The 12,949-nt window shown below is 41.6% G+C and overlaps 1 protein-coding gene across 1 annotated transcript in view; it reads left to right on the top strand.

Moving 5' to 3' along the window:
* Nucleotides 1–12,949, top strand: part of Galntl6 (polypeptide N-acetylgalactosaminyltransferase like 6) — a 1,088,908-nt gene that overhangs the window by 1,025,932 nt on the left and 50,027 nt on the right. Inside the window, exon 10 of the mRNA XM_052752327.1 lies at nt 2,658–2,879. Within this exon, the coding sequence (XP_052608287.1) occupies nt 2,658–2,879 (222 nt within the window). The remainder of the gene's footprint in view (nt 1–2,657; nt 2,880–12,949) is intronic.

Genomic DNA, 12,949 nt, shown 5'->3' with positions numbered 1-12,949 from the left:
TTTTTTATCTCTAACTTTGGTGCTTACAATTAAAAATGCTCTTTCATTCAAATCAAAATAGATTCCTTCATGGCAAGACCTTTTTGCAAGCTACTATAATATAAAACACACACACACACACACACACACACACACACACACACACACATATATATATTTATACATATATCTTTTCATAAAGTTTCTTTCTCATTGTCCAGAGTAATTTACACCTTTACCTCTTTATCATTCTTTTCTGCAAATTTGTTGGCTATTTTCATTTATTGTAAAGACATAAAATAAGTAAGTGTTAAATATTTCTGTGTTCTACATTATAATTTAGGGGTTTGTGAGAACTTTATCTTAATATCAATTTTGATTATCAAGTTTTAAAGTTATGAACATTGCCTACTATGTTTTTTAATCTTTTTGTTAAAGTTGTCTAAAGACAAGTGAACACCAAATGCATTTCTTATAGAAATGTCATATAAAAGGAAATTAGAAAGACATGTATGCACAGGGTAGACTGTTCCATCACAGAGCGAAAGCCTCCTCAAGAATCAGTGGCTTCCTTTCCTATAAATTGGGCAATACAGAACTCTAATGAACTGGGCAGTATAGAACCTTAATGAATTGGGCAGTACAGAACCCTAATGAATTGGACAGTACAGAATTCTAATGAATTGGGCAGTACAGAATCAGTGGTGAAGGTGGAGTATCACAAAACAAGGTTCACTTTCGCCTGCCAAGACTCACTGGAGTGAAAGAGGAAAGCCACATGAGAGAGACAATACTGATGGACTATTAGGAAGCAAAGGAAGCCAATGGGATGTCTCAGGGGTGATTCTTACAATCTCAGTGTCATTTCACTATCAGCCTCATTATGCACCAGCATCTTAGAAAACAAGGAAGCCAAGAAATGAGAGCGGTGTTGTGGCTCTCCTTCTGCATTATGCTCTGCTAACTGAGTCCACCCCAGTGCTCACCATCTAGAAAACATGGCCAAGAAATCTGAGGAGGGTGTGAAGCAAGGACAAGGCAGATAGGCATTCTACCTGAAGACAGTGGAGTAGAGTGTACAGTCCCACTAGGAATAAAATGCAGCTGTGGCTTCAGCAGACCTCGGGGTTCATATCTGACTTAAGATTCCATAGCAGTTCTTTAAGATAAAGCGACTGGTTTTATTCTAATCACTTATGTTGGGCTCTTACCGAAGTTCCCAGCCATCAAAGTCATTTTGCCCTCTCAGAGCCAACGAGAAAGTGGGTCAGGTCAATGCTTACACAAACCAGTCCCTTAAAATAAACAATTTAAACTGGGAAAGAACGATAACCAGAGTCTGTGGGACACCAGCCTACGACGAGGGTCGTAGAGCTGAAGGCATCAAACCGGCACCTTGAAGATAAGTGCAGCTGTTCTGCACACTGCTGAACGCCGGAAAATGTGAAGGGATGTCAGACAGCATCTCATCTCCACTCCACTTCCTTCCCAGAGACCTGCGTTGTGGTGGCCAGCTTAATACCCAGGCTCGTCCATTTCCAATCCCGAACCCTTCCTCGTACTCATAACGACAGCTTAGTTTTCATAATAGCTGCTGCTGTGGACTAATTGTAAGTCGTTTACAAGAAACGCTGCTTCACTTATTCCTACAACCACCCCACACACTGCTCTTGCCATCTCGGGTTTAGAATCTGAAACCCAGCATGGCTAACCAACTTGCTCAGACCCAAAGCCAGCAAAAGCGAAGCCTTCCAGGCCCGGCGTGGTGGCACACACCTTTAATCCCAGCACTCCGGAGGCAGAAGGGGGTGGCTCTCTGAGAGGTGGAGGCCAGACTGGTCTACAGAGCGAGTTCCAGAGCTTCATAGTGAGACCCTGTTGAGAGAGAGAGAGAGAGAGAGAGAGAGAGAGAGAGAGAGAGAGAGAGAGAGAGAGAGAGAGAGAGAGAGAGAGAGAGAAGAGAGCGCCTTCCTACTCTCAGCCCACAGTTCTTCTAATCCTAAGGAACATGTTCGTTTTCCTGTCATCCATCTTCTGACTTCTTCACCCCAGGAAGCACTGTGAAGAGATTGGCTCTCAGCTAATTCCCTTCCTTCCACTTCCAAATGCAGCAAATTACTAAATTCTGGTTGGCGTCCATGTCACAGTATTGGAAAAAAAAAATTTTTTTTGTTAAGTGTCTCTACACTTGTGGGTGGGAAGAATAGCAGCTTACTCTGCCTTATTCTTTCCAGAACGCCTGTGTCCCGAAATGCTTCAAGTAATTAGTAATTAGATACCTAAGGGGAGCTGCATTCTCTCCAGTTTCAACTCCTTCGGCTGGATGTAAAAAATAAAATAAGTACATATCCACATTAAATAACAGGAGGGAAATTTTGTGAGAAGAGCTTCTTCCAGCTCTGGTAATTAATTACCATACTGTCAGCTGAACTCCGGGCCGGAAGCAGAAAGTGTGCTAAGCCACTGGCTAATCCCATCAGGCTCCTTGTCGTCGGTATGAAAACTCTCACTGTTAATAACCCACCAGCCACGGCTGCCTGCAGACACCACCTCGTTTCTTTTACTTTCCTCTTCTCGGTTTCTGATGTGAGTAAAATGATCCTTTGGGCGGAGGAGCCAATAACTAACTTCTTTTTTGTTGATGTTGTTGTTGTTGTTGTTTTGTCTCTGCGGCACAGAACCTGAAGCGTGTGGCCGAAACCTGGATGGATGAATTTGCTGAGTACATTTACCAGCGGCGGCCAGAGTACAGGCACCTCTCCACCGGGGACATCTCTGCCCAGAAGGAGCTGCGCAAACGACTCAAGTGTAAAGACTTCAAATGGTTCATGGCTGCGGTGGCCTGGGATGTGCCTAAGTACTACCCTCCGGTAGAGCCCCTGCCAGCGGCGTGGGGGGAGGTGAGGAGACCGGCCCTACCTGTGAGAGCACGGGGAGGGGCAATTCTACCCATCCCTCCTCCTCGGAGTCTGAGAAGTGGGAGAGACTGCTAAACCTTCCCTCTTTTCTCCTTCAGCCCAGCAGGTTCGTTTAAAACATCCCCAATAAATGAGTGCCTAACTTCCTTTTAGAAAGTGCTAGACGTAAACATCCGCCCCTCAGTGTCGCTATCCCATCCAAGAATTAGTGAACACGGCTGATGAAGCTTCAAACGGATTTTTTTTTCAATATACCCCCCAAAATATTTTAACTTCAGATTGGCAGAATTGCCACAAGAGCTCATAGATAATAAAAACAAACATCCTGTAAATAATCAAGATCAGGTATCAGATATGATAAAAAACGTGATCAGATGTGAGGAAGTCCTTCACCGGCCTCTGAGCAGCCTTATTGTTCTTTATATATTCAAGGGCAAAGCAAAGAAGCTGGTTTCCTAACCAGGGTGTACCTTGTACCATCAGGAAGGAATGTAAGGCACGTGGGAGCCACACTGGTTCCTTAAATCAGCCTAACCTCTCCGCTTTTCAACACTCTGACCTGGTTTTTTGCATCGTGATCTCAAGCGGAAAGATCCAGATAGCCTCGGGCCCCACATTTAAAACCCTCCGTCTTTGGGAATCAAATGGATTGTTCCGCTTCTCTGTTCATTCGATACTATTACTGTAGCTTTTTCCCTCTGGAAAAGAGTGTGCAAAAGCAAAGACTAAGTCCAATAGGGTGGATTTAGCCTAGCGATTTAACCTGCTTTTAGAAGAGGGTATCAAGGGCAAAGGCTGGCTGGGCTGTGTGTTCACACCATCCCAAGGCCGACTGCCAGGCACTGTGTAGAAGGCTTTTTATCATTGTCTGTGGTCTTGGGGTGTGCTTAAAATCTCGTTACCTCATTAATGTCAATGGTCACCCAGCTCTGAGAAACAGCTGCTTAATCCAAGTGAAATGAAGGGCTGGAAACAGGGCTACTTGTCTAGAGTACACAAAACCCCGCTTCTATCCTCAGCATCCTATGAAACATGTATGATGCCCCGTGCCTGCAATCCCAGCACCCGGGAGGAGGAGGTAGGAGAATCACAAGTTCAAGGTCATCTTCACGTATATATATAAGGAGACTCTGTCTCAAAAATAAATAACAAGATGTAACTTGTATGTTAGCCAATTTCTTAAAGGGATGTGGAAAAAAAAAGAGTAAGTACATAGAACATGTCTGTGAGAGATCCTTTACGTTTTTCACACTCGTATGATTTTTCTTTCAGGAGACTTTTTTTTGGTCTGTTTTTGTGTTATTTTGGGAGGTGGGTTGTCTTGCTTTGCTTTTTAAGAAAGGACCTCTTATACGTAGCTTAGGTTGCCCTCCAACTCATGAGCCTCCTGCCTGTCATGCAGGTGTCATGACTGTGCTTTGGTTGGGAGTTACCTTAAAATAAGCTTATTATTTTAGAATAATTCTAAGTTTATAGACACATTGTGATTGTCATAAAGAAAGTTCAGAGACATCCCATATCCAGATGTTTGTACTAATGGCATTTAGTGTTTCCCACACTGACTAGTAGATTATCAGCTAAATTGATTCTTACTAGGACAATAACACTCACCAAACTATAGTTTATTTGGATTTAACCAGGTTTGATATCAAAGTCTCTTTTCCTTTCCAGGACCCAAGCCAGTATCTGAAAGGGCTTTGTAACATCCTCCAAACTTCAAAGTGATTGCTAGAACAGACATAGCTCATAAGCAAGGACATTAGGTCAGCCACTGCTCCCGTAAAACATCGAAAAGGGCACTGCAGACACTGGGTCTTTCACAGGAAGGGACCACAAAGCAACAACAGCAGAAACACAAGAGCCCTATGGGAGTCCTGGGCCAAGAAGTAGGGAACCCGTGGTCTCCTTCAGTTATGCTCAGAGTTGCTTACCGTCAGCTTCTCTACCCCATCCAGATTCTGGTAAACAGCTACTAGGCAATCTCTGGTGCTGGTTGTTGGGACTTAGCTAGTAAGCAATATGTTACAGACCATAACCAGCTCTCAGCTATCTCCTAGCTCATTTCCTGGTTCTTCCTCTCTGCCCTGAAGATTATTCTCAACACAGACTGTTTAAGATATGAAATCAGGCCATTCAAAACATGTCAAAAGCTTCTCTCTCTCTCTCTCTCTCTCTCTCTCTCTCTCTCTCTCTCTCTCTCTCTCTCTCTCTCTCTCTCTCTGTGTGTGTGTGTGTGTGTGTGTGTGTGTGTGTGTGTGTGTGTGTGTGTGCACTCTGTGTGTGTGTGTGTAAAAATCAAGGACTCTGAATGACTTGACCCCTCTTGCAGAACCTCCAACTTCACCTCTGGCTAGCCCTGGTGTATGTACTCTCCTCTACGGACCTCACCATTTTTCAAACATGACAAACACAATCTCACTTCAAGGCTTTGCAGTGCAGTTTTCAATACTTAGGCTCTGCCTGCCCCTGAAATTCTATGGCTCCTTTCATCACCTTCTTGGGGACTGTGGTGGTTTGAAAGAAAATGGCCCCCAAAGGAAGTGGCATTATTAGTAAATGTGGCCTTGTTGGAGTAGGTGTGGCCTTGATGGAAGAAGTGTGTCACTGTGGAGGCGGGCTTTGAGGTCTCATATATGCTGAAGCCATGCCCAGTGAGACAGACCACTTCTTGTTGCCTGCAAGGTGTAGAACTCTCAGCTCCTCTCCAGCACCATGTCTACCTGCACACCACCATGTCCTGCCATGAAGATAATGGACTAAACCTCTGAAACTGTAAGCCAGACCATTAAATGTTTTCCTTCATAAGAGTTGCCGTGGTCATGGTGTCTCTTCACAGCAATAGAAACCCTAAGACAGAGACCTAACTCAAAAGACTTTATCAGCTCAGCACAGCTTTCCCTAGTCAGCCTAATCCAAATTCGTGGGATCCTGCACACGTGTGGACACACAGAAGCTCTCTTACTCTCTTTCCTCCATTACTCTAGCATACATCACTGTATCAAACTATATAGTTTCTTTGTCATGTTTCTTATTTATCTCCACCACTGGAGAGTCACCCCCATGACACCGAGATTCTGTTTGTATATTGTGTTACAAACTACTCTCTGGCAGTGAGAAATGAACTCAATGATTATTTGTTGAGGGAGTGAAATATGAATGAACAGATGACCATTCAATGTGGTGCCCATGAACCTGTGTATCTAAACCTGCCCAGAGCACACTTGGCACTCATTCCACCTCTCACTCCGGGAGGGGTCTCCATGCCACCCTTTCATTGGCCCAACAAAGCCCAGCTCTTTGGAATAACAAATTGCAAACCATTGATCCTGGTGGACTGACAGGTCCTATGTTGCAAAAGGTTCTAGTCTATCATCCTAAGAAAAAGGAGAAATTCCAGTGATTTCAAGACTCTTCCTAAGAGCCCCTCACTTAAAAAGCAGAAGAGGCCAAAGTCACAATTACGAGAGACTATTCCTGCTGGAAGCCATCCCATCCTCTGCTTCACAATGGCAGCTGGATCAGGGGAGAGGATGGGGCTAAATAGGCATGTGAGCTATGTGATAAGCCAAGTACTCCTTAGTGCTGTTCAAACAGAAGCAACAAGCTTTTTCCAGGATGCTGTGCCATATAGGATGAGAATAGGTTTAAAGTTCTTAAACCACTCATGTATGGAGTGTCTCTTTTGTAGCAAGACGTGAAATTAAAGAAAAGGAACTTCCTATTAGTTTCTCCTTCTTCCTTCCCCTCCTTAGAATTCATGAATTTGCTTAAGTCTTTTATAATCCGCACAGAAAAGTTTTTCAGAATCCAAAAAACCATGTGTAAGAGAGAATAAAAGATGTAAAATAGACAATAGATATCATTTCCAAACAGTGCCATGGATTCTTTTTTCACAAAGTGTCTGCTTCCTGCTCTCAATGTGCCAATCTTGCCACATCCATTTGTCATCTTGCAACTTCGGGAAAAAAAAATTTAAATCTTTATTTTCAAAAATTCATCTCAATCTGAAACCACTTTGACTGCTTATTTAAATTCCTTCCTCAAGATGACTGTCACCCTGAATTGTAGAATGTTCATAAAGTTGGGCACCCTAAATAATTCCAGCTCCTCTGTGCTGCTTCAGGCCGCTGCCCTGGACTTCTATTAACCTGATTGCTTCCTCTTCCTGCTGACATTCTCACAGTACCCAGGATTCTTTGAATTTCTCTGTGTTTGCTTCCAGAGAAGGAAGTTCAACACTGAGAGATGCATTAGCTAAAAGACCAAAGTGATGTTGCTTCTTTCAAGGTCTACGTTTTTTCCGTTGGTGTGGGATGCAAGGATTCCACACAAGGAACAGCCCCTAGCATCATCTTGGGAGTAGTCGGGCCAGCCTCCCAGAGTTCCCCTATAACCTGTTGTGACTGTGAAAGCTGCAAAGTGAGAATATCCTTCTGTTCCCCTGACAACTGCTCACGCTGTCACTCACACGCTGCATATTGTATCATCAAACCAGATGTTTAAATTAAGTATTCATTCCAAGATAATTTGTCATTCTGAATGTCTTAGATTTGAGCTCATCTATCATGTATTTTCTCAGAAAGAAGCAATGCTAGGACTTCATAGAATCTAACTCTGTGGAGCTCAACAAAGTAAAGAAAAAAGTGTGAGCATGAATACAGAACTGAGTTATCCTTTCAAATTTTACTATGGGTTTTCTAAGTTCTCAACAGTTATAATGGGCTATGACGACACTCAAGAATGCCTTACAACGTAATGTTGGCTCCATATTCCCAGATGAGCAAGCTGCCCTGCTTGGTGCCCAAACAGTGGCAAATTGTCTCAAGTCACAATGGAGTCAGAGGTGCTTCAGGCCTAACTAATTAATGTTTCTTCTCTTACACATGGCACGTGTAAGTATGTCTATCAGATGTTTCATCTTGGGCTGGAAATGTAGCCAAGTTGGTACAGTGCAGACCTAACGTGCATGAAGCCATAAGGTCAGTCCCCAGCACACAGAAATGGAGTGTCGGTCTATGCCTCTGTATCTTAGAACTCAGAAAGTCAAGTCAGAAGGATCATAAGTTCAAGATCGTCTCTGGTTACACAGGAAGTTCAAGACTGGCTTGGGATACATGAGGCCCTGTCTTAGAAGAAAAGAAAAAAAACAAACAGTTGTCTTTTCTTTTGTCTAAAGGAGATGCCAATTTTGAAAATGGGGATTTTTTTTTTTAAGTCTGCACAGTCACAAAATTAACACGGGATGTGCCAAGATTGGCACATTAAGAATAGGAAGCAGAAAACAGAATTCTCAACAAAAGAATCTCAAATGGCAGAAAGACATTTAAGGAATTGCTCAACGTCCTTAATCATCAGGGAAATGCAAATCAAAATGACTCTGAGATATCATCATCTTACACCTGTCAGAATGGCCAAGATCAAAAACACTGAAGACAGCTTATGTTGGAGAGGATGTGGAGTAAGGGCAACATTCCTCCACTATGGTGGGAATGCAAACTTGTACAGACACTTTGGAAATCAGTATGACGGTTTCTCAGAAAATTGGGAATCAATCTACCTCATGACCCAGCAATATCACTCTTGGGCATATACCCAAGGAATGCTCAATCATACCAGAAGGACACATGCTCAACTATGTTCATAGCAGCACTATTTGTAATAGCCAGAACCTGGAAACAATGTATATGCTCCTCAACAAAAGAATGGATTTTTTTTTAAAAAGTGGTACATTTATACAATGGAGCATCCCTCATCTGTAAAAAACACATTGTGAAGTTTGCAGGCCAATGGATGGAACTAGAAAAAATCATCCTGAGTGAGGTAACCCAAACCCAGAAGACAAACCCAGTATGTACTCACTGATAAATGGATATTAGAGGTAAAGCAAAGGATAACCAGGCTACAATTTACAGACCTAGAGAAAGTAACAAGGAGGACACTAAGATAGCCCTGGGAAGGGGAAATAGATGAGATCTCCTGGGTAAACTGGGGATTTGGAGGGGGTAGAAAGGAGGGGATAGGGGATGGGAACATGAGGGATGGAGAGGGAGAGCAACAAAAGAGATATCTTGATAGAGGGAGCCATTATGGGATTAGGGAGAAAACTGGTGCCAGGAAAACTCCCAGGAATCCACAAGGATGACCCAGCCAAGACTCCTAGCAGTAGTGGAGAGGGTGCTTGAACTGACCTTCTCCTGTAATCAGATTGATGACTATCCTAATTGTTAACATAGAACCTTCATCCAGCAACTGATGCAGAGATCCACAGCCAAGCACTTGGCTGAACTCCAGGAGTCCAGTAGAAGAGAGGGAAGAGGGATTCTATGAGCAAGAGGGGGTCAAGATCATGATGGAGAAACCCACAGAGACAACTGACCTAAGCTCAAGGGAGTTCATGGACTCTAGACTGACAACTAGGGATCTGGCACAGGACCTACCTAGGCCCTCTGCATATGGGTAACAATTGTGTAGTTTGGTCTGTTTGTGGGGCCCCTAGCAGTCGGACCAGGATCTGTCCCTGGTGCATAAGCTAGCTTTTTGGAACCTATTCCCTATGGTGGAATGCCCTGTGCAGTCTTGATGCAGAGGGAGGAGCTTGGTCCTGCCTCAACTTGATATGCCATGCTTTGATGACTCCCATGCGTGGCCTTACCCTTTCTGAGGAGTGAATGGGGACATAGAAAGGAGGTGGGGGGAAGGGAACAGAAGGAGGGGAAAAACTGTGACTGGTATATAAAATAAATTTTAAAAATTAATAAAAAAAACAGTAAAGACTGTAAAAAAAGAATAGGACACAGAAAGAGAAAAAACATGTATTTTAATCTTCCTTAAAATGTACATATTTGTATTTGGCATATGTTTATACACTAAATATATACTTCTCTGGCTCATGTAAAATTTAAAGTAAGATTATAATTTCATCATCTTAGTATTTAACTTACCTTTGTGAACATTTTGTCCTTAATTATACAAATCTATGGAATGTTAAGTAAAGATACATTTCTACAATGATCTTACTTTAGAATAGAGTAAGAGTTATGTCACTCTGAACAGGAGACCTGCTGACTTCTTCTCTTCATAAAGCCTAGACAGAGCATGCAGGGTAGCAAGAGCAAAATCAAAATCAACCATGGACACCATCAGGCGTAACACCAATGACAAGGAACCCAAGAGGAGTGATGGACGGCGGGTTTGCGTAATGTGAGTTCCGGACAGCTGTGGACTCTTGGTGGTCCCAGCAGAGATTAGAAGTTACTATAAAGGTAAACGAGGAGAAAACTCCGAAATCAACAAGTACAATCACTCACACACACACACACACACACACACACACACACACACACATATATATATATATATATATATATATATATATATAAAAGATCAGGTTCTATACAGATCATTTTTAAAAGCAATCAAATATGAAAATTAACAGTGAGACTACAAAAAAACCTTCCCCACCAGTCCAAGCTGAAGATCAGTGTAGAGACAGTAGGACTCTAGGAAAGGGTGGTAGGAATGTAAGTCATGAGACCAGCCTTGGCTAACAAGGACCTCAGACACATTCCAAGACGCCTTGGGTTTTTTGTTGTTTTGTATGGTTTTTGTTTTGTTGTTCTTTTTTGTGGTAAAGACACGTATTCACCTAGCTCAAGCAACAAAAACGGTCTGCTGTGAGTTGGATCTAAAATGAAGTATTGGAGATCCGAGAAGATAAACAAAAGTGACCAAAAAGGCAGGATCTGAGACAGAATTCAAAAGTACAGAGCCACAAACACATTTAAAGGTAACAAAAAAGACCTTTCTAAGATCAGAAGACACCGAGTCAGAGGCAGGAAGTTTTCATGACTCGGACTGATCCTGGAGAGACAAAGACATGACTTGTGAAAAGATAATATTGTTTAACACTTCACAGAAAAAAAAAGGAGAGAAAAGAATACTCTACATGAATTTTCCCCTAATAGTCCAATAAGCTGTCTCATTTATATGTGGAAAATAAAAACAGATTGTGATAAAATCCCACACAGAGAGGTACAAGGGTAAAGACAAAAATGAGATAAATCCAGTTCCAGCAAACAACGGACCTGTACACAGGTAGCAATGGAAATGTACACATGTTTCAGCTACATGACAAAAACTGCAATAAAGAGCAAATTTCAAAACGAGCTGAAGAACCTTTCAAACAATCAAAACTTGAAAAAAGTATACCAATGTACAGGAGAGACAGCTCGAATATGAAACATAACTTTGTGAACAAAGAGCTGCAAAAACTCAGAAATGGACTAGGAAAAGTAACCAAATGTGTTTCAGAAATGAAGTTTAAATGGGAAGAATCAAAAGGGCCAAAAATTCACAGTAATGAAAATTGAGGCTAGAAGGGAGATGAACGCAAACAAAAAAAATTCAAGAGGAAGGGAAGAATTCATCAAAAGATTTGCAGCAGCAGACCAGGCTCAACCTAAAACCCCCGAAGAAGAAAGTCCTTTCAAAAACAAAAGACAGAAACCATCTTAAAACTATAACTCAAGGAAATGTTAAAATGAAAGATTGGAATCAGCATGCTTGGGAAACTCGGGAGCCACCAGCAGGAAATGCTTCTGAATACAGTGATTGTGTTTTTAAGATAACAGGGAAAACTGTGCACATCAAAGTAGAGAAGAATAAAGGAGATTTTTGAAGCAGGAATTTTTGTGTTTAACCAGAAGGCAGTGGAACAGCATTGTAAAGATTCTTTAAAATTAAAACACCAGCCAAAGATCTTACATCAAACCAAATTATCCTTCAAGTATCAAGGCTATTGAAGAATAATTTATGAACATTCAATAACTGAGAACTGTATTTTTGAAGATTTATATTTTTACTTATGTGTTCTTGCATGTCTATGACATTCGTGCTCAGGTATCTGTGGAGGCTAGAGAGGGTATCAGAATCCCTGGGGATACAAATCGTGAGCTGCCCTATATAGGTGCTGGGAACCAAACTCAGGTCCACTGGAGAAGGAGCAAGTACTCTTCATGTCTGAGCCACCGCTCCAGTCCAGATTGCTTTTGCCAAAAAGCCTCTCTGAGAAACTTAATTGAGGATAGACATCAGAAGCCACTGGCTATTTGCAGAAGGTTGACAGAGGGTTTGTTTGAGGGACACTGACTGGGAGGGCACGAGGACAGGTCAGGGTCATGTGATCTGACAAAGCCGAGTTAATTCAAGAAACACATGGAAAAAGTGAACAGAAAGCAGAATAAATTTGCTGATTGTCCCACAGCCCTTAATTAAGAGAAAACAAATATGGTGTATGTTTAGACATAGGGGCAGTGGGAGAAAAGTGGGGGAAGTACAACTAACTTTTGTATTTCTTAGAAAGGGGTACAGTTAGTCATTATGTAAAATGAGGAAACCTCTAATATTATACAGCATCTAAGTATAAAGGTAAAAGAGATGCAGAAGTTATGTTAAATACCTAAGATTAGAAAGAGAAAGCAGACCACATGATGACTGTCAAGGTAGTGGTCAATGTATAAACAAGTCTGTCAGAGCTGAGATCAAACATATAAACAAATCAACTTGGGGGAAAATGTTCCAATTGATTAGCACTGTAAAGCAAATTTAACTCCCCGTTATATGTGAGATATAATGAAATCAAGGTGATGGAGAAAGGTTGAAATTTAAAGAAGAAGTAGAAATATGTCAGACAAGTTCAAATAATGAGACGCGGCATTTGGATATTTGACATGCAACAACAATCGAAGTGAAGTATAAATTTTGTTAAATGCTAAAAAAAATTACACTGTAATTCCAAGGACTACAAACTATTGAAAAAACAATCTCCAAGAAATTACTAGAAATGCAGAGACACAGGTAGAATCACACTAAGAAGACAGCATAATACAAATTCTCTTGGTCCAAAACTGGACATAATGGAGAGTGATTATAGAATTTAAAACCATTAATGAATAATAAAGGTCTAATTCACAAATCTATCTCTGGAAAACTGATTGAATTTAACTTATTTTCAAACACATAAGCATGAAAGTATGCTGATGTTAGAAATAAAT

This window comes from Peromyscus californicus, unplaced genomic scaffold (genome assembly GCF_007827085.1).
Source record: "Peromyscus californicus insignis strain IS unplaced genomic scaffold, ASM782708v3 Scaffold_23__1_contigs__length_62951481, whole genome shotgun sequence".
In the NCBI taxonomy this organism is placed as follows: Eukaryota; Metazoa; Chordata; class Mammalia; order Rodentia; family Cricetidae; genus Peromyscus; species Peromyscus californicus.
This window is presented reverse-complemented; position numbering and strand designations above follow the sequence as displayed.